General features: G+C 39.1%; 2 protein-coding genes across 4 annotated transcripts in view; one reads left to right on the top strand and one right to left on the bottom strand.

Moving 5' to 3' along the window:
• Positions 1-1,514: 1,514 nt before the first annotated feature.
• TFB2M (transcription factor B2, mitochondrial) lies at positions 1,515-11,877 on the bottom strand. The gene is made up of 8 exons (XM_027899161.1): positions 11,577-11,877; positions 10,718-10,806; positions 9,684-9,837; positions 9,130-9,278; positions 7,443-7,532; positions 5,219-5,281; positions 3,865-4,016; positions 1,515-2,446 (listed from the first exon to the last, which is right to left on the bottom strand). Exons 1-8 carry the CDS (start codon positions 11,875-11,877, stop codon positions 2,260-2,262), a joined length of 1,185 nt encoding a protein of 394 aa, XP_027754962.1. The 3' UTR covers positions 1,515-2,259.
• A 178-nt stretch (positions 11,878-12,055) lies between these two features.
• CNST (consortin, connexin sorting protein) overlaps positions 12,056-21,629 on the top strand; it is a 48,772-nt gene continuing 39,198 nt past the window's right edge. The window contains exons 1-2 of one of the 3 annotated variants that reach the window (XM_027899156.1): positions 12,061-12,142; positions 13,850-13,946. Coding sequence is in view for 1 of the 3 variants with exons in the window: in XM_027899155.1 (XP_027754956.1) it covers positions 17,966-18,098 (133 nt within the window). In the remaining 2 variants the exon portion in view is untranslated. Of the gene's footprint in view, positions 12,143-13,849; positions 13,947-17,821; positions 18,099-21,629 lie in introns of those variants that run through there. The other 2 variants (XM_027899158.1, XM_027899155.1) reach the window with 2 other exon arrangements.

Genomic DNA, 21,629 nt, shown 5'->3' with positions numbered 1-21,629 from the left:
TAACCTGAATTTATATACTGTTTTCCTAGTTTCAAGTTCTGTCCTTGTATTTACATGAATCAGAAGACTGAAGAGATGGCTGCCTTGATTTTCCATAAACATATAGAGGAATATGGCAAAGGCAGTTATGCAAAGGAAAGGAATACAAGTAGTATGGGGTAGGTTAAACATCATAAGAAGAATGTATGGCAAACCTTTATATAAAATTTAAAACTTGAAAGTCAAGTGAAAGTTTACAGTCAACATTATCCTACAAAAGCTGTAAACCTGCAACAGTAGGAAGCACTGAGTGGATAGCATCAATTAATCAAATCCATAGACCTAAATAATTTTCACTACCCATGTATTTATTCACGTACAACAGTAATTTTCACTTTTTCCATCTCTTCCATGAATACCAAGACCATTTTTATAATGACATTTCTCCATTTCGCATTTGTGCTCAGGGCTAAACACTGCTTACACTTAGCCTTTATGGCAGATTTCTGGTGACCATTAAATCCCCTCATTTTAAGTCCACAGTTATGCAATATTCCTTCCACTTACAGACTCCTGGTGTCACAGTGGGAGCCTCTGCATTGTCTCAGTGAATGCTGCTTTCCAACAACATCAAAATAAAACAATTTTTTTTTTAGTTCATGTTTGAAATGTTATCAGCACACAGTTAAAGACATTTATGTGGACAGTGCTGTCTTACATTGTATGCATTGAATACTTCTAGTATGTTGGTATAAGACATCTTGCTGCAACAACACCGAGGTATTTTGATTCAAAGTGTGTGTGGGTGATCAGCCTAGGAGACAAGCACTCTCATAGACCAGTAGGTAAGACAGTTACCATTTAATGAGACTGAAAAAGGTGGCAAACTTGCATTAACAGAAGTAATTCCATTCTTGGTCAATTTACAATGCAAGTTATCCGAAACAGAGATGTGGACAAAAAGCAAGCCTAAAATCTTCACGACTTATACTGTAACACCAGCAACACTCAGAGACAGACTGCAAACTAATCCTAAGCCTTTCCAGGAGTTTCATTGTAACATTAGAAAAGCTTACCAGCAGCTTCAAGAGAGCTGTGGCCTACCTAGCAGAGGAAACTGAGGCTGCTCAAAGTTAGTTTTCCATCGGCAAGAGGAAGACTAAGATGAATGCTTGTCACATCTATACTTCACACTCTGCTTAAGAAATACAATTCTGTGTTTGCAGTGTTTTGGGCACTTCTGTATTCCAAAGTCTGAAAATAGCTCAGCCTTCACCAAAATGGCATTTTATTAACTTGTACTTTGCTAAAGAGGCATATTTATGGCCACTGCTCTTCCCAGAGGGCACCGTATAGAGCACAGAACCAGTACAGGCTCTCAGCCTTGTCAGACAACAGAACAGTTACATGGTAAGATGGGAAGAGAAATTAGAAACAGGTTGCTTTATGGAGTACTATGGCTAAAAAGAGAATTTTAAGAGCATATGGGTTTGAAGTAAATTTTTTGTACATGTATTACACATTAAACAGAGTCATGGTTTCAAATAAGATGATTTTATTTTAATTTTTCCAAATTGTTTATACAGCACTGAATATTCTGGTGACTTTCAGACCTAAAATAATCACCATACACATACAGCTGTTTGTGTATTGAAAACCAGTACGGATTGTCCTGTTTTGTTTTCAAAAGAAAGAACTGTTACAACTTCTCCCCACAGATATTACAATCTTTACTTACAGCAGCTCTCAGTTAATGTCTTGTCATGCTGTCATTACCTTGTCTTATATTAACATACCACTATTAATTTATTAATATTTTGTTGACTTTAGACTGCAAGGTTTTTAGATAACAAGACAATATAGCAGACTCAGTGGTCATAAAGACCTATGTATTTTGGTAATCTGTCAAAAGGGCATTCAAATCACTACGAACTAAAATACAAACCAGACAAATAATCATTATTTGGTCTGTTAACTGTTTTCAAATGTTGTAAATTTACAGCAGTGTAACAAAAGTTCCATTTAAGTGGTACATCCAAAAGCAGCAAGTGACTAATAACTTCCCAGAAAAGTTGCAAAGTTTGTCCATTCCAGATAGGATTGTGCTCAAATAACTGTGAATCCATTACTTTCATCTTGTATAGAAGGGCTCTTGTTACTTGCTGATTTTCCCGCTTGGGCAGGAAATCATCTAGCTAATTGCATCTGTGATTTTATTTAAATCATTTCTCGTCAAAGTAATCTTCCAGAAGCTAAGGTGATCTTCCAAAAGCCTTAGTTTTAAAAGTTTATGGTCCTTACACTTTCTGAGACTTCATCATAGAACCAGGTTTCAGTAAACATACTAGAGTTTTGTAAAGTCTCAAAAAGACGCCTGTAGTCTTCGGGATACAAGTCACGCATTACAGCATTTTCTGGAATTTCTAGCGCTTTCAGTAATTCGCCACCATTGTCCAAGCTCCATGAACTGAAACAAACAAACAAAGTCTTAATGGAGCATTCCTTTCTGTGAAAAATTTAAAAAAACGTTATCTGAAGGTCCATTTTATTCTTTCACAACTTCTAGAAGTTAACCTCTTCCTACAACATAAGTTATTTTCAATTTGTACTGCAAATGGGAAGAAACGTCTGCTAATAAGACACATAAATACCAAATAAAGCCTCCAGCAGACACAGACAATACCAAACCACATAAGTGCCCTCATTACAAGTGGGTGGCCTCCTCATTACAGAATGGGTGCCCGCCCTCCCTCCCTCATCCCCCTCAAATGCGTAAGTCAGTAACAGGCATTACAGCATAAACAGGGGTTATTCTTCAGTGCCTGGGAAATGAAAGCCCAGGTAATCCTCAAGAAGATGACTCACTATAGAATGTATTAGTGACTTACACCTCCCAGGTATTTTCTTCTATATATAAACACATGTATCCACTCTCTCTCCATCTACATCATTGCTATGAAAGCTAGACCTTCATGAATGTGCACATACATTAACTATTTCCCAGACAGGAAAAGGGTGTATAAATACACAGAAGATTCACATTAGAAGCCTTCAACTTCCCGGCTGAAGGACTGAGTTGAAATGAGAGACATCACTGAGCTTTAAGAGAGAAATCCATTAAGGCTCTTTGCACTTGTCTTTGCTAAGAGAGTTACTGGAATTTAGTAGCTTTTTCTTCTTCCCTCTTTCTGGAAATTAACTTTCATAAGCTATTATCAGCAAGTGAGAAGTATATTCATTATTTTCATCACCAAGTAGAAGTCAATGCTTTCCAGACTAAACACCTTCCATTTCTGGGAAACGGAAATCTACTGATCATAAAACAAACATGAATAGCTCCAATGTAATACCAAAACCAATAATTACAGTTTCATAATTGGTAAATAAGCCTAAAGCCTAATTTTTTAATTAGATAACAGCCACTTGAGGACATCCCCATTCCACCTTCAATAACCTTCAGCTGTTCTCATTAGCATGACTTTGACATCTATTATAAACTGAAACTTCTTCAGCTTTTAATTTCCATACCTGCAAAACTCCTGGTGGCTTTATTATTATATCTGTAAAGTAAGTGAAAACTTCTTGCAGACACATGACCTCACCTCCACTGGAGGTACAGAGAATTACTGCACATATACATCCTAAATAATTGTTGACCTTTGTGTCAAACCTCAAGTTTTTATCTGTAAATACAGGCCACGAACAGTCCCCAAAATACTGTATTGTGGGTTGCACAAGTGAAATCTTCTATTCTACATGTAGATAATTAATTTTAAAAAAGCACAGTATTTCATCTGCAAATAAATACCACTTTAAGAACATTTGTTAATATTTTCCTATATTTCTCTGAAAAAAGTATAAAAACTGTAACTCTTTCTTACTTACTTTAATCTATCACTAAGTCTAGACGTAGGCTTAGCAAGACACTGTTTCACCATGAAAATAAAGGTAGTTGCATTTGTGGGCTGCAAGCCTCCTGTAAATAGATTTTTCTGAGGAGTCAGTCGTACCAAACATAAATGATCATTTGGCAGCCACTGCAAGAAAAACAAAATAAATCACTGAAAAGATGATAGACAATGTCTGTCTTTAGCTAAGAGTTTCATCTTCACCATCACTAACATTTCTTATTAGAAGTCTTAACTTGATGATTTCATTGGAAGATGAGGCTTTACCTCCCTCGTGCCCCAAACAGGAAAGGACATAGAAAACAGAAGAAACATACTATCAGTTGGGGTTTTATTTTTACATTTTAAGACTGAACTTTCTTAGTTGAAAAAGACAATACAGGCTTGATGTGAGCTTTCAAGATATTATATGGCCTGTAGTATTCCTATACTATGCAAGGCTAAGAAAACACTGCAACTCAAGGATTTTATGAAATTGGGATGGAGTCTTTAACTGAAATAAACGTACTTCTGTATTAGCAGCAATGGATATACTGTCCAATAGATCTCACATCTGTACTTCTCCTAAGGCTATCACAATACATCTTGCATAATCCACCTGATATGGCTCTCTACATGCTTTTTCAGCAACACAATTAAGCATGTAAGGCACACCCAGTCACTTACATTTACTGATAGTCACTTGTATCTTAAAGAAACATTGCAAACAGCACTCAAACCATTGCAGGTTTGTGGGGAGGCCAAAACCAAATATTAAGTAAACATGCTTTTATATTATCAGAATTAAATAAGGATATTCTTCTATCACACAAAGGAACATCGTTACTTCTTTGAAAGTGAAAAGTAAATAAGTTTACACAAGGTATTTTTGCACTTCTCAAATTTAAACTTTGAGACTCATGCTTTTCAGCAATTAGCTAGCACATGAAATCTTTAGTGGAGATACAAATAGATATGACTAACCATTTTAATCAAAACCAGCAGGATACTGATTGTGTTATTAACTGTGATAACACTTGTTTTGTTCAAGTAGGTACATGTTTCCCTGTCAGTAACTTTTTCTGAAAAATACTTTACCTGTTAACATTCCTTTATGCTATTTATTCACCATATTTTTTCCATCATAGACACGAAAGATAATAGGGTTTTTTTCAGTTTCTAAGTGAATAGCAATTCTTCACTCACTTTCTGATGAATCTACATGCTGATTTTAATTAGAACACTTCTTAAAAAATACATCTATAAATGCTGTTAAAAGGTTATTTTAACCTTTAATAAAAAGCAGTTTAGCTGCACCTTCAAAAGGAGAAAAGTGTACACTACAATCTTACCTTACTTTTTGGTACTGCCAGGCTCCCACTTAACAAATTAGTTGTAAATGATGACCAAGGTTCCTATGGAAGGAAGCAAATATATTACAGAATTAAAGCCCTTTGTTAGAATAGAATAGACTATTTCAGTTGGAAGGAACCTACAACAATTGTCTAGTCCAACTGCCTGAGCAATTCAGGGCTGACAAAGTTAAAGCATGTTGTTAAGGGCACTGTCCAGATATTTCCTGGGGCATCGACCACCTCTCTAGGAAGCCTGTTCCAGTATTTGACCACCCTCTTGGCAAAGAAATGCTTCCTAATGTCCAGTCTAAACCTCCCCTGGCACAGCTTTGAACCATTCCAATGTGTCCTATCACTGAATACTAGGGAAAAGAGTTCAGTATCTCCCTTTAGTCTTCCTCTCCTCAGGAAGTTGCAGAGAGTAATGAGGTCACCCCTCCTCAGCTTCCTTTGCTCCAAAATAGCCAAGCCCAAAGGCTGAAGCTGCTCCTCATGTGACACTCCTTCCAGCTCTTTCAATGGCTTCATTGCCATTCTTTGGACGCATTCAGGGACCTTCACAACCTTCTTAAGTTGTGGGATCTAGAACTGTCCAAACATTCAAGGTGAGGCTGCACCTAACTCTAAATTCAGTGGAACAACCATGTCTTTCAGCCAGCAGATAATGCCATGTTTGATGCACCCCAGGGTGCAGTTTGCCCTACTGGCTGCCAGGGAACACACTGATGACTCCCCCAAGAGAGTAAACAGCACCTTCCAGTGTGGTGTCATCAAGAAATGTGCTGATGGTTCATTCAACTCCTGCATCCAGATTGTTGGTAAATATATTGAACAGGACTGGCTCTCAAATTGAACCAGTGGTCAGCCAGGTGTAGCCTCATTCAGTGCAGCCCTCTGAGCTCTGCCCTTCAGCCAGTTCATCACCCAGCACACCATGAACTATCTCATCCTACAGCTGGACAACTTCTCCAGAAAGATGCTGTGAGGGGCAGTGTCAAAAGCCTCACTGAAATCCAGAAAAAGACACCCACCACCTTCCCTTCATCCGCCGGGCAGGTGACCTTATCATAGAAGGGTGCCAAATAAGTTAAACAGGACTTTCCTTTGTGAACCCATGTTGACTGTGCCTGATGATTGCATTATTCTTCAAATGCCTTTCAACACTAAACAGTACAATCTTCTCCATAATTTTTTCAGGTACTGAGATTGACAGGTGTACAGTTCACTGGCTCTTCCCTCACATCCTTCTTGTAGCCTGAAATAACACTGGCCAGCTTCCAGTCAGCAGGAACCTCCCTAGACTCCCAAGACCTTTGGTAGCTAACTGAGAGAGGTCCTGCCATAATTTCCACCTGCTCCTCAGTACTCTGGATTGAATCCCATCAGGCCCCATGGACTTGTGAACATTCAGCTGATACAGCTGGTCCCTTACAATTCCAGTGTCTGCAAATGGAAAGTCTCTGTTCCCCCACTCATGGTCCTTCAGCTCAGGGGACCAGGCAGTCCAAGGTTTATCAGTATTATTAAAGACTGAGGCAAAAAACACATTGAATGCCTCCACTTTTTCTTCATCCCTCCTAGTCAGATGACCATCTTCAAAGAGTATCATTCTTCAATTCCTTAATATCTACCTTAATATATACCTTGTGATATAAGGTATTTGGAAGACAATAGATAATGAAACTTAATTTTAGATTAGAAAAATACTTAGACTATGAAGGTAAGTTCCTAGAAAAACAGAGCACAAAGAAAGGTAATTCTGAAAAGCATAAACTAAGGGAAAATGATGGCCATGTGTTCATGTTGAGGTGGGGGAACAATGTAAACCATTTTTAAAACTAAATCATTTTATGCTTGACAAGGTAAGATACTTATTGACAAGGAGGAGAAGCAGGTATGCTTGGAACACAAAAGCACCAGGACTCAAATACTGAATACAGCTTAGGAAGTACAAAGCATACATGAAGGCAAAATCCAAAGGACAGTGGTTTGCAATGAAAATACTGACATCATAGTAAATCATGATGCCACTTAATGGAGAGTTTTACACAAAACATGAGTGTTTCAGCTCTTTACATCAATACTTTCTACACAAGTTTTCAACAGTTTTCCAAGCTAATAAATTAGCTTCTAATTAGTTTACAATAGTAAACCACTATCAACTCTTTTCTAAAATCATGTCCATAGCAATAGGCCCTATCAGCTGGTACAAAACACTTACCATGTGCAGTAGTTCAATTTCGCATCCTATTTGCGCAAGTACAGTAAGTGGTTGATAAGCCCACATTTCGCCAGGCTTTGCTTTTAAAACCTAGAAAATGGCAAAGAAAGAGCTTTTTTGTTGCAAAAAGTAAGACTGTTTCTTTATCTAAGCAAAATCCTCATTCATATATATATATACATACATAAAATTCAGTTAAGTCTAAAGTTCCAAAGCAGTTACATTAGGCCTCAGATACATACTTTGTGTTATTTTAGTACATCTTGTCAGAAGACGCGACTAGAAAACATTATAACAGGCTAAGTATTTCTTCACAGCAGTTATTTGGATAACTGAACTGTGTATGAATCTCCACTATACACTTTCTGGTCCCTTTTAAGGCAGAGAAGTTTCACACAGGAGAGAAGCAGGGATCATATTACTTATAGAAACTGTAACTTTGGCAGAGTTATCAGCTTGCACTGATAAAGTAATATTCCCAAGAAGACATGCAAGCAGAGTAAATAAAACATCAGGTGAGCTCACTGAACATTAAGCAACTTGTACAGTCATCATCCTGATCTATATTACAGATCAAACAACTCTTAGGACAAGAAACAAAGAAAAGCTTGTGATTATTCTCAAACAGAGCAAGGAAAGGAATAGATTGTAGCAGGGAGATTTAAGTTCTCATAATAGATTTACACAGCCTTGTCATATCATAAAAAAACAAACAAAAAAAACCAACAAAAAGGAATCAACAGTGCCCACTAAAAAAAGGTTTCAATAGCTTTTACTACACAACTCTCATTTAACAGGGTTCACAATAAAGCCAGAAAGCTTAACAAAAAAAAAACCCAACAGCACAGCGACTGCATTAAATGAATGGGCTGGCCTGTATTTACTCAAAAATCTGGCCATTAAAAACATGCCACGCAAAAGGGTATTTCAGTGGTGTCCAACCTGTTATTTCACAGAATAATATATTTAAGACTTCAATTTTTTTTCAGTGAGGTGTTAGACATAACACAGGTTGGGCAAGCAGACCTCAAAGTCTTACAAGTAATTAAAGGTTTATGGCTCTATATGAACCTCCCAGTTTCTCAGAAAAAAAAGTATTCTTGAAGTACAGTTCTAGAGCTTCCAGACAGCATAATTTAGGAACATTAGAAAACCCAAAAAGCTGCTCTGCACCTCAGTGTACAGAATATTAATAAAAAGGTGTGTAAATAATTATATTTTGGCTCAGTTCTTTTCAGCACTGCATAAAAAAGTGGCTCAAGAAGACAAGTGCATCTCACTGAGTATGGCATTTAGTAACTTGGAATCCTTTACCCGCAATCCTTTTCACTTGCATGTTGAATTCAGTCTTCGTTGTCTATTACATGCAACTAGTAAACAATTTTGTTGCAAAAGCATGTTACAGAATTTAAGCACCTCAGAATTTACAGTGGAAAGCAGCTAGTCTGCTGCTGCATATTCTTCTCAAGGACCAGTCTTCACACTTGTAAGATTTGTGGTTATATGACAAGAGAATGTTTCTTGATAATGCTATCACTGCATAAAGAGAACAAGTAGGAAACAGACAAGACCTAAAAATTCTGGTAGAAAAAAATTCACTAGCAGAAACATTAATCATACAATACAAATGGGTTTGTGTTCTGTGAAGCACTACATCTTCACTACCTGTACAATACCTTGCACATACCATGTATTCTCTTTCACTTATAAAGAGGTTGAGTTCTACTCTTCCGTATTTGTATATGGAATTGCACTCATACAGGCCAAAAAGAAGCCTCCAAAGTCTGTTTCTTTCCAATGTCTGTGGCATGATTCCAAAAATTCTCAGAGGTACATCTGTTTCAATAACATGGAAGAGTATTTTAAAATTTTGCAATACATATTAGACAATTTCATTAATTCTAATGTCTAAACTACAAACAAGTAAGAGAAAAAAGTCTGTGAGCTCATATTGTTCAAGAACGAATACAATTCAAACTTTAGTCAAAGTTAAGCCCAGTTTGTGTTAGACTAAACCTTTAACAGACAAGAAAATACTTGATATCCCATATTGCCACATGGGGTATTTTTTGAAGCTATCATGAGTCTAAATAAAGCTGAAATGTAGAAAGTACTAACCATTAATTGAGCACACATATTAAACAGAACCTATACCTCAAGCAAATCCAAAAGATTTTGCCAAACTGCCTATGCACCCTTCAAATGTATTTGTAACATGTGTGATCATATACATATATATACCTGCCCTCCAAGGAACTGCTGCTACACCAATGGTTTCAAAAAGCTTGTCAGAACACACGGCAGGCGGTTTCAGTGTTCCACTCACCAAAGGATCCAGCCTGCAGAAGTCACCATAAATGACCTTCAATTTTCCATCCAGGCTGTTCTCTAGGGACTGAGTAAAATCAGCTTCAGTTGAAGAAATCTGGATACAGTAACTGGTCTCGCAAAACATCCCACCCAAACAAAAAATATGTTCAAGCACTAGCTAAAATTGTTACTCAGTCAACAAGAGTCAAATCTCAGAGCTGCTTCTTATAGCTGATAAAAAGAATTGCTTCCTTCATTATGCTAGGCATTTTGACGTTTTTTTTGTGCTGTGCAACTTGAGCATCATTAAAACAATTCTTAAATTACTAAGATGTTCTCCATTGTTTTCCTAAAGAAACCCCAAACTATACCCAACTAAGCAAACCACTTCATGTAATGATTTACAACTAAAAATCTTCATGTATGCAGAGTGAATGCCTTTTATATACATTTTAAGTCAGAGAGTGAGAGCTGTTGGTTCCAAACCAGCACTGTAACCCCATCCTGCTAGTACAGCTTCTGCTATAGTTCGAATCCATGAAAAGCCCAGGTGAGCAGGAGAGGACAACGTGTCTTAATATGTAAGTGTCAGTTACAGGAAAACACATTAAATAACACTTCAAGATAAGCAGAATAACTAAGAGTATTTTTACAGACTTCTTAAACCTACATATCTACCTCTTGTTTAAACATGCACAACTACAATGACTCTGACTGATATTAGTTTCAAATCTATACATGAAACTATTCATGGAAAGACTATGTATGAACTTGAATTCCTGCATACACAAAATGTTAAATCATACCAAACAATACTTACTGTTATTAAGCATTATGTCAGATGTTACAAATAACAATTACTTTCTAATTCCTTTTTGATCCAACAGCTATTACAAATTGTAAGTTAATTTCTTGTTTTCTCTTTAATTAGGTTTTAGAAACATGCAACTGAATCAAAAGTGTACCTGTAAGTTTGGAAGGTAAGCTAAGTCACTTTCCAGAGCTACCACTCTAATACCTGCATTGAGCAGAGTTTGAGTCAAGATTCCAGGACCTAAAGTGGGAAAATAAAATAAAATTAAAAATTTTAAAAGTGCATTTCTGTTTCTAAGTAATGTCCTTTAGTGATTTTCTCGACACAGCACTTGGGACATTTCGCCTTCAATAGGAGAGAGTTTGTATTTGCTTAAACACACTTCAAAACAAGAGTTAGAAAAACCATTTACAGGCAGCTTGCCCGAGATTTGCTCACTGCATCACACTAAGCACAGCATTACAATGAGATACTGAGGAACACTGGACATAGCGCTTCAAATACTTTTTCTTCTGCCAACTGAAATATACTTTGAAGCCTTACCCGTAACACTCTGCAGAGATAAAAACAAACAAACAAAAACCCAAAAAAACAGACATTAGGTAACTGCAGAGGGCAACCTGTCTTGGATGTGCTTTAATTGACAAAAGTCCGCCTACAAAACCACAATATGACTTGACAGACGCCTACACCTCTGCTGACTCTATAGCAGTTTGAAGAGCAGTGACCCGCCGGAGCGGCGGGCTGGGACAACCCTCTGCACAGATCCCGTCCCGGGCAGGGCCCTAACGCAAGGAAGCCGCCATCCCCGCCCGAAATCCCGGGAGAGGCCGGGCCCCGGGTCTTTCCCTCAGTACCACCACCCCTTCGGGGAGCCGCTACGGCCGGTCACGAGGGCGGCAGCTCGCCCTGTCCCCGCAAGGTCACCGTGGCGCCGAGCAGCGCCGCACCCCGGCTGCCCCGGAGGAGCCCCCGGCCGGCAGCATGGCTGGAGCCCCGAGACAGCTCACCGGGCGCGAACTCGAGCAGGAGGGGCTGGGGGCCGGCCCCGCGCTGCAGGCATTGCTGCACGGTGCGCGCCAGCCGCGGGCAGGCGATGTAGCGGCGCACCGGCACGCCGCTGCGCTTCCTCCGCTTCACCACCTGCGCCTTCTCCTCGGCCGCCGCCGCCGCCGCCTCCGCTACCCGCAAGCCCCGGCACTGCCGGCCCGCCGCCCAGCACGGCGACAGCCCGCACAGCAGCGGCCGCAGCGCCGCTGCCAGGAGGCGGCCGCAGCCCGCGGCGCCCGGCGGGGCCCGTCCCGCCAGCATCGCCCGCCGCCCGCGCCGCGCCACGAGCACCGGGGGCGCGATCGCCGCGGCAACCGGAGCGTCACTTCCTCCGCTGCCCGGCCTCGCCAGCGCGCTTCCGCTCCGCCGGCGAGGGCTCGCCTCCCTCCCTCTCTCCCTCCCTCCCTGTTTATGGTGCCCGCCCCGCACCGCCGCCAGCCTGCGGCAGCCCGGCGACACCAGCTCCCGCGCCTCCACGCCATGCCAGGCGGCGGGTCCCGACCGCCCGAGCCGCCGCGGAGCTGAGGTGAGCTGACAGCGGCTTGTCCGCAGAAGGAGGGGAAGGGGAGATGCTTCCCCCGGTGCCGCGCGCTGCCGCCGCCTCCTGCTCGTCCCGGCCGCCACCGGCAGCTCCAGGGGCGGGCCGGGGCCGCCGGTCGGGCGGCGGGAAGATGGTCCCGGTGCCGGTGGAGGTCCCGGTGGGGCTGAGCGCCCTGCCCGCCCCAACCGGGATGGGCGGGCGCCGGCGCTGCGGCTCCCTCCCCGGCGCGGTGCCCCTGGAGCAGGGCAGGCGGAGGGCTGGGGCGGGTGGCGGTGGCTCCGGAGGGGGAGGCTGGGGCCGGCTAGCAACGCTGTGCGGCGATGTGTGCGCTCGGGGTGGTGGTGAAGTCCCAGGAGCTACGTATTTAGTTTGAGGTTTGCCTGGGTGTTTCACGGGAGTCTTTGATCTCCTCGTCTGCAGCTAAATAGTCACTTCGGGACTCGGGTGTTTGTATCGCCCTGCCGCCGTCAGCAGGTGCAGGATCCTGCTCCGGCGGAGCTCCGGCGTCAGTCCCTGTCGGCTCCTTTCTGCTCGATACCTTGTTGCAGTCGCACCTTAGGTCAAGCCAGTAATTCAGTAGCAGGGACGTTGTCCTTTCAGCAATGTCTCTAATGCCTTAACGAGAAATAACTTTTGAGAACATCTTCCAAACGTTATCAAGTTCTGCAAAACTGGAGTTCTTCCTTCGGGGATACCTGTCCTAAAACCTGTCAGTGGCAGGTGAGTGGCCACAGTGCGGTGGTGAAAGGGAGAGAGAATCCTCCCTAACGTGATTTCCTTCTCCTCGTCTAGTTTGTGCAGAAGACAAGAGAGATCTGGCAATCACAGTGTATGCTGGTATTTAAATTAATGGTTCAAAAGTAGGCTTTATGTATGAATTTGCGAAAATTGCTTAATTTCATAGATCTTATTTCTCTGTTTGTGAAGGGAGAGATTAGCACCTGCCTGTTTACCAAACAAAGTCATTTTGTTTGACATATCTCTCTTAAACAGAAACTGGGACAGAAAATTGTGGCTTTGTTTTTCTCTTTTTGGCAAATCTGCATGTGGCATGAAGAGGGGTTGGGCTGAGTTTAGAAAAGATTGTAAATGCCATGTTAAATGCACCAGTTCTTTATATCTGAAATTTAAATACTCTGCTTTTTTACACTGAGTGCTGTAATAGTTTCCCCTGTGCCTTAAGGGAAATGGACAGACTGTTCAGCTGGATGATGGGATAGACCTCAATCCATTTTTAAACTGGACTTTATGTTTTTAATAGCTTTTTTCGTCTCTTACTAATTAGTCTGATAATTCGGTAATCTGTAGGACTTTTAGAACGTCAAGCATAACTCAGTTTTCTTAGAGTAAGTGTTTACTCGTGTCCTAATTCAGCATTCCTTATCAGAGTTTATGACAGCTATGGCCACAAAAAATTAGGTATGATTTTAAGCTTAATTAATTAATTTTGGAAATTTTTTGTTGCCAGTCAGAGCACTCGGGAGTGCTAGGGTCATCTTTGAATAGGGCTCTGAGAGTAATTGAGATTATTCAGATGAGTGTTTTGGAGGAATCAAAGGCAAAATGCCCTGACAATTCTTCATACACTAGAAATTACTCATTTTTTATTTACTTTAGCTTAGCAATTGCCTGGGTTGGATCACACATCTCTATAGGCTAAACTTATGTTTTGGATTTTTTTCCCCCTACTAGACTTGCCATATATGTACTGAATCTTGCAATCATAAAGGACTACCTCTTTATGACCTGGTCATTATCTTTGAGAAACTGTTGACACCCTAGGAAAATGGTAAGTCATGTACATTTTTTGTTTAGAAAAGACAATGCAGAAAGTTGTTGAATACATTGAAGTGTATCACAAGGACATTCGAACAGTTATTTTTATGTTAATGGCTGATTGTGCCATATATTTTCTAGTTTAATCCAGCTATCTGCACATGAAAATATTTGAATTTACAGTCTTACCTCATAGAGCCTTGTGTCTTTGTAATTTATATGCATTGTTGGGTGTGCTGAAATTATTGTTTCCTCCTAATTATTGTTTTCTGAAATAAACCAGAGGTAATCAAAAGGGCTACCTGTTTGTTTGGATTCCAGTCTATGCTTGCACCAAAAGAGCTCATTAGTTGTATGGGTCAAAAAGATAGTAAGGAGATATTTTTCTTCTCTGTGATTCTAAATATCTCTTGCATTTACCTTTATTTTGCTCAATTTAAAGCTTGTTTTTCAAGTTAATATTAAAGCACTAGTTTTTTAATATTATTTTGCTATGTATTAACCACTTAGCCATAGCAAATACTGACAATCATTTATAAGTAAGGGTGAAAATTACTGTAGTATGTAGATCTAGATCTCAGTTTTTCAAATTCTAATGTCCTTACTTAATTTTAAGTAGAGATTTGGTATAATTTCCATCTTGCACAAAAACCCCACAATGAGTATGTGAATGGAAATTTGCAGGATCATATTGTTCTGGTAGTGATACCTACCAGTATCATTGGTATATTTTCTTGCCAGAACAAGAGATGAAAGAATCACTTAAGTGTATTTGGTTCAGTAACATGAAAATAAAATAACCTGATACATGCTGGAGTTGGCAGAAACGTCTCTGCCTTGCTGAGATGCAGGATGCCACAGAATTATCATTTTCACTTATTTTAGTCACATACTTAATAATTTTTTTGTAGTAGTTTGGTGGGTGACCAAGGAAAACAGTAAAAGGAGTGGTAGGAGATTTCTTCAAAAGTGCTGTAAACATTGCACACTCAGGAAAATAGTCTCTATGAATAATTGTTTTTTAAAAATCAATCAGAGAGTAACTTCATTTTTTGGTCATATTTTCTTGTCATCACTGTCCCCAACTCCAAACCCTTACATACACAGAGGGAATCTCCCAAGAACTGAAGTAGCATTTTAATCCTACGCCACAATCTGGTTTGAGATCTAGTGAGCTTGCAACCTGTGGGTTATATTGGATGTCTTCCTTTGAAGTGAAAGTCAGTCTTTATAATGAGGTCAGCAATTTTGTATTTAGAGCCATTATGGACTATAAACCTTAACTTATTGCTTTCCTACGTGTCATCTGTTGGCAACTAAAAATGGCTTGATGCTTGGATGGGGACAGGGGCCGGGGAGTGGGGGGAGGCTATTTGGTGTTTGGCCAAGCTATTAGTAGTAAGGGAAATAAGAATCCAGAGTTCCTTGGAAGCCTGCCTGCTCCATGTGACAGTGTAGCTTCCAGCCTAACACTGAAAACCTGATTAATAGGGAGTTACTGTCCATTACAGGTCGGTTAGATCAATTGTGCAGGTCACTGGAGAGTGAGGGCCTAGGTGCCAATTAAGTGAAACAATCAAGTTAGTTCTCCTTTGAGATAATTTCTGAGCACTAGATGTGTGTTAATGTACGTTGATATAAGGTTATTTGAGAAAAAAGTTAAACCGCTCCTCCTTTGCTATTTTGTGCATGTAATAACATGCTGTTTAGTGGGAAAGCATTTTCATACCAGGTGCAGCTTGACTTCGTAGCCTTACAAACACTGCAGCAAAGTTCAGAGCTGACAAAAGAGCCATTCAGCATAAAAATAAACATTTTTAAATGAGCAGATGCCTTGAGTTCTGTCCCTACTGATGCTAAAAACACTGTCCATGTTTTATTCCCCTTATAATGAACACTAAGCAACAATATTTTTTACATTTTCAGTGGAGGGGCAAAGGGTTCTGTAGTGTGAAGATGGTTGCATAAGCTGTGTATTGTAAGGCATTTTGGCAGGGGTACAAACTTTCTCACTCTGTGCTTTATCTGTTCTGTGTATACAGAGAAATTCAGTCCCTAGGGCTATCAATCTGGCATCTTTCATCAGCACTAAATTTACTGCAAATGTTTTTTGTGTGCAAGCAGAAAAAAAGTCCTATTAAACCTTTGTAGAACAGGAGCAAAAACATTCAAATAGGCGCTTTTTCTGTTTCTTTCTCCCAAAATTCCCTTCATTTAATTCTGATGAGCGTATTGTGCTGACTCAAATTCACTCAGCACGTTTGTGTGTATCTCCTGTCATAAGTCTTTATTCTGAAGGCTCTTGCAGTGTTACCTTGCTCAAGAGCTTGACACACTAAAGATTTTCATGGTCTTTTTTACTTATTAATCTACTTGCAGTATAACTGTGATGTCTTTGAAAATGTCCAGCTAACTGATAAGGAAAGGGTAGAGGTTTTAGTGATGTTAGTGTCAAATTTTTCTGTTCGCGAATTTTAGTGTGTTGCATGCTTGCTATTCAGGAACAGTGTTGCTTAGGAGTGTGAAGTTTTTTCTATTGCTGTTCCAATACATTGTTCCGCCTGTCCCAAGCGAATTGCTAATGCATGGCCTTAGAATGTGAGCTTTAACACTCCTTTTCTCTGTCTGTGTAATTAATTTAATTTTCTTGTTGTAAGTTGTTTGGAACATTAATATTACACTGCGGAGCAAATTCAGATTAATTCAAAATAACTGTGTTTTTAAAAAAGAAAAGAACCCAGACTTTAGTATTTGTTATGTGAGCGTGTTAGGAAGATTTTTAGGTTCACTTGGTCAATATGTTATTGAAATCACGCAGACATTCATAATATACATTAAACGTGGGATTTTGTATGCTTTAAGGCTCAAAGAGAAGGCATGATGGTCTTACCACGTTAGACCAACATTCAGCTGGACCTGCATCATAGTTCAGGTGTTGTTCATTCTGTTGTTACAGTGTTACAGTTGACTAATGGCAAAATAAACAAATGGAGTTGCATCTGTCCTGAACTTACAAGTTTGTAAGTTGTTCAGTAATAGTTTGGCACCTTCCTTGGCTCAGACTCTTGTGTTTATAAAATAAAGTGACATGCACAGTGCAAAGCTTACACATTTGGTCCCAGGAAGATCTTATGACAGTTGGCATATAAAATTACCCTTAATCCAATATTGTTTTGGTAGCTGCATAGTTTCTTATCTGGATTTCTCTTTTTCTCATGGATGACTGTTTAAGCCTACAATTTTAGCACTGAAATATGACATCATTAACACAAGGAGAAACAGTAATCACTCAGTTTCTCTATAGGCTGTAAAACTCCTGTCTTTATGTTATTGAAACTATCTTGCTTTGGGTTTTAAGTGAAAATAGTTTTTACCATCCTACAGTACTGATGCTAGGTTTTGTTAATGTTGGTGGCATTTGTGACTTTGTAATGAAAATTTCTTTAATGGAAACTACTTAAAGTGGCCTTGATAATAGGAGTTTTCTGAAAAACTGATCTAAAACAAATTGGATCTCTGTTTACAGTCTCAGGTATTGCAAGCATACATTCAAATTCCAAGAGAGAAACTGATAGCCCTCTGCTTCAGAAAACCTCTCCACAATCTATTAATCAAAACTATGTGTAAATTGTTAGAGACAGCTCATATAGCCCAGCATTTATTTGCACAATTAGAGCTGAAATGAATTTACCTTAATAACTTCCTGTTGGAAAGCGGAGAGTTGAAACAGCACTTCAGGCTAAATTCACCACTGGGTTTAAGTTGTTTGAGCTTCATTAACTTCAATCAAGTTACACCAGTGATTAGTTTTTTGGGGGGTTGTGATTTGGTTAACATAGGTCTCTTCCCGTTTATACGTGGTTGAGTTCTTGCTCATCCATTTAAAGGCAAAAAAATATTAAAATGTTGGTATGACTGACTTCATGGAGGAGGTTCAGGGCAAAGAAGGGATTTGATCTCAGTCATTCATATCCGACATTGAATAATGTAGAAATTAGATCGTACTTCCCTTCAGAAATACAAAACAAACTGATGAAAGATTTGGGGAGAGCTCATGGATATTCTGAGTTTCTAATGATGACAATTATTGAAGCTCTAGCAATTAGCTCTGTTCTTAATTCATCTTCTGGCTGGACCTGCAGACTTGATAACAAAGGGACTGTAAGTATGTAATACTTATGGACAGGAATCATTCAATAACTTTTATGGATAGCTTTCCATTCTATTTGTGGTTGCTTCTGGCCTTGATGGTATTTAGGGCCTCACTTGAATATTTTGACAATGCTGGTTTTCTTTTTATCAATGGGAGCTATAAAACTTGCTCAGCCCTCATCAATACATTAAAATTATGGAATTCAGTTGTCAGAAAGTCTTTAACACTTGTTTCTTCAGTGGGACAGCTTTTAGATGATTGCCTCATTCTTCTTGCATCTCCACTTCAAGGGACTCTGTTCTGTCATCTCTGACCTTTCATAGATATTTGAAGTTTTTTCACGAGATCATGAGAGATTTTATATCACTGTATGTTTTTCAGCAACCTCTTATGAGGTGGTAGGATCTGTCAGCTTTCTCAGGTCCTTGTAAAGATTTGGATAAAAGTGAGTTGAGCTGATTAGTTCTCACAAATATAGTCTGTGTGGATTTGCAGGACTTTTTAATTTTTTTTTTCCTGTAAGAAAAATGTACTTATCCTAGAAGAGATGCATAAATTTGTCTCGTAGGAAGTCTTTAATTTTTGTTATACTTTGTAATCAAACTTGTGCACATGTTCTGTAGTGCAACAAAAATCTGGCCACTCTTCAATTAGAAGGAAAATACAAAAATCAAAAAAAGGCAAATTGCCACTTCTCATAAGACTTTAAAGGAGGTTCATGCATCCCAAGGCAAGACCTGTTACTCATAGGTAATTCCTGACCAATGTTTGCCTAAAAATAGCTGTGAGGATGAGACTTCTCCATTCTCCTAAAACAGGATATTCTACTGCTTTTCTGCCCGTGCCCAAGACATGTTCTGGTGTTTTGCTGCAGACAAGAACAAAAAATGAACACACTGAATGGTGAGGTCACCTTTTGTTCTTATAACATTCAATGAAATTTGTTCTAGTGAAGATTGAAACTCAAAACTTGTCAGACACATGGAGAACTGATCAGTGTGTATTTTGAATGCTGACAAAGAGGTTGTTTATGTGAAATTTTTGACAGAACTCTGTCATATGTTCTACTAAAAGTTGCTATTTCTTCCCAGACAAACCTCTTATATTTGGCTGCTGACTGAAACATGTTTTTATAGTAATGTTAAATGTGGAATAGCAGATTATGCCTGGCAGTGTATGTTTATCATTGTTTATTAAAGCTGTGAATAAGCAGTATGACTAGGAAGCTTAGAAGTTGAAAACAGAATGTGGAACTTCCTCTCTAAACCTCACTATTCCTGTTGTTTATAGATGTGAAGATCATCGTGCTTTTAAATGCCACTGACACTTGAGAAATGTCAGAAAGTGCCAAACCACCAAACTGCTCATGCTCAAACATTTTGGAAATTTGGTGAAATTAGATAAACCACTCCTGTGTCTGGATACTTCTTGGAGGACAACAGACTTAGAATATTTGAAGAAATAGACCTCCTAGCCTATGTATCTGACACAGAAGCAGAAAACATGTATAAAGATATTTTTACCCCTAGTACATTTTTTTGAAAGCCAAACATAGGGCAAACTGAACAGTTAGGAGGATTTAATGAGATTGTCCCATAGCGAGGCTATCCAGTAATGGGATTGTACGTAAGATTATCTTGTGAAACAATAAACTGCTAATGAGTCCATGCTATAATACAGCACAAGAAGATACAATGTTTTTTCTGCAGAGATGTCAGGTTGGATAATGGAAGCATACAAATATTGTTATTTCCCTTTCTTTAGCAACAGCATTCTAGCCACTGTGTTGCACATACAATGCAGAGCAGAATTGTGCTATCTGGAAGTGGTCTGGCTTTGTGAGATGATTACAAGTAGATGAAATGCCTACCACCTTTGTCTGCTGTCTCTTTCCTTCTGCAGCAAATTCTGTGATGCTCAAGTACATCTTGAACAACTAGTACTTTTCTTGGCTGTGGTGAGGCAAGGCCACTCTGGTGATAGTATTCTAGGTTTCTTTAGGTATATCTTGGTTTCCACATCAGACAAAGAAGCAAACAGTTGCAAAGAAATTGCACGTGCACTCTTCTAAAGAACATGAGGGCTTTTTGTTTATTAGCTCCCATAACAGCGTAGTAGGCATTGTCCTTTTTCCTTGCAAGCTAATGAACTTGTAATGCTATGTTGTATGTAGTTTTTGCATAGTGTCATGTAGTTACTATGTCATTTAGAGTTTCCTCTCCATCAGTGAATCTTCATTTTGGTAGTAAATATATTTATTCATAAAATAAGGTCAATCTTCTTTCCTCTGTGTGGGCATTAATGGGCAGTAATAAGAATTTGTAGTGCATGTTTTGATTGTGTATGGCCATGGTAGTTTTTACATTGGTTTGTACTAATTTGTAGAAGATTATTTATCAGTATGAAAGGAGATACATTACAAGAGCATATTTAAATGTTAGTATCTTCACACCAGCTATCAAAAAGGTCAACAGAGTTATTCCTTTTAAGAAATATGTGGCATAGGTTTAGTAATTCTTTAAATTTTAGTGTTTCCACAGTTTTACTTTTTTTTTTTAAAGGTAGAAGCAACAACTCTGTAAACATAATGGTTTTTAAAAATATTTGCTTCATTTTCATAGAATCGATTTGGGTTTTTGTTTTCTCTCGGACTTGTAAAGCTGCTTATATTGAAATAAAAAGAGAGAAAGAGATGACATAACTACTGCAACAATAAAGAAAACTGAATTTCTTTATTCCTAGGTACTGTCTATTTTTTACCTGACTTTGAACCTGAGACTTGCTTAATTTTTTTTTTAAAAGAATGGAGATTCCACAACAGCTCTAGACAGCCTGTTTGGTTGTTTATGTAACAACCTTTTCTAGACTTAATAGCTGTTACCATATGCGGTGCTGTCCCTTCCTCTCTAAAACTCTTACCTTGCTGTGATCCAAGTTTTCTTCTCTGTGTACTGCTTGTTCCATGTATATTGTGCACAAAACAAAAATACACGATTGTAATTCATTAGTGTCTGGTAGGACATAATGAATTCTCTTGTACCTTGTAACACTTACTGTATTATATCTCACGAGAAAAAAAAAACACTTGGACTCTTGGTCAGTTTTCAGTTTGATATCTCCTTATGAGATGCTTTTCATCACAACAAAACAATTGGTTAATCCCTGTTTCACATAGATGTGCTTCATTTATTCGGAAAGATACAGGATATTCTGTTGGTCTTAGTGAATTTTGTGTTACTCCTTTTGGAGCACTTATTGCTACAATTAATTTTGAATTAAATCTTCCAAAATGCTTATGACTGCTTCTAACTGCAGATTTTATACAGCTATTGTATTTTATCATTAAAGTTAATTAAAAGATTGCATAGCAGCAGCACTGGGAACCAGTCTGAAATGCCCATTCATTTTGAATAGCACAGTGTAGGTAATATAATGGGGAAACTAACTTTCAAAGAATTAAAAGACTTAATTGTCTTTAATTAACATAGAATAATTAAGTGGTATGAGAACGAGAGAAAAATAGTGGTTTTGGCAGAGGAGCTA

The sequence above is a fragment of the Empidonax traillii genome, unplaced genomic scaffold, assembly GCF_003031625.1.
Source record: "Empidonax traillii isolate 1590-97213 ecotype Southwest subspecies unplaced genomic scaffold, ASM303162v1 scaffold648:size464035, whole genome shotgun sequence".
Lineage (NCBI taxonomy): Eukaryota > Metazoa > Chordata > Aves > Passeriformes > Tyrannidae > Empidonax > Empidonax traillii.
Note: the sequence above shows the minus strand (reverse complement) of the source record. Positions and strands in the feature narration are given on the sequence as shown.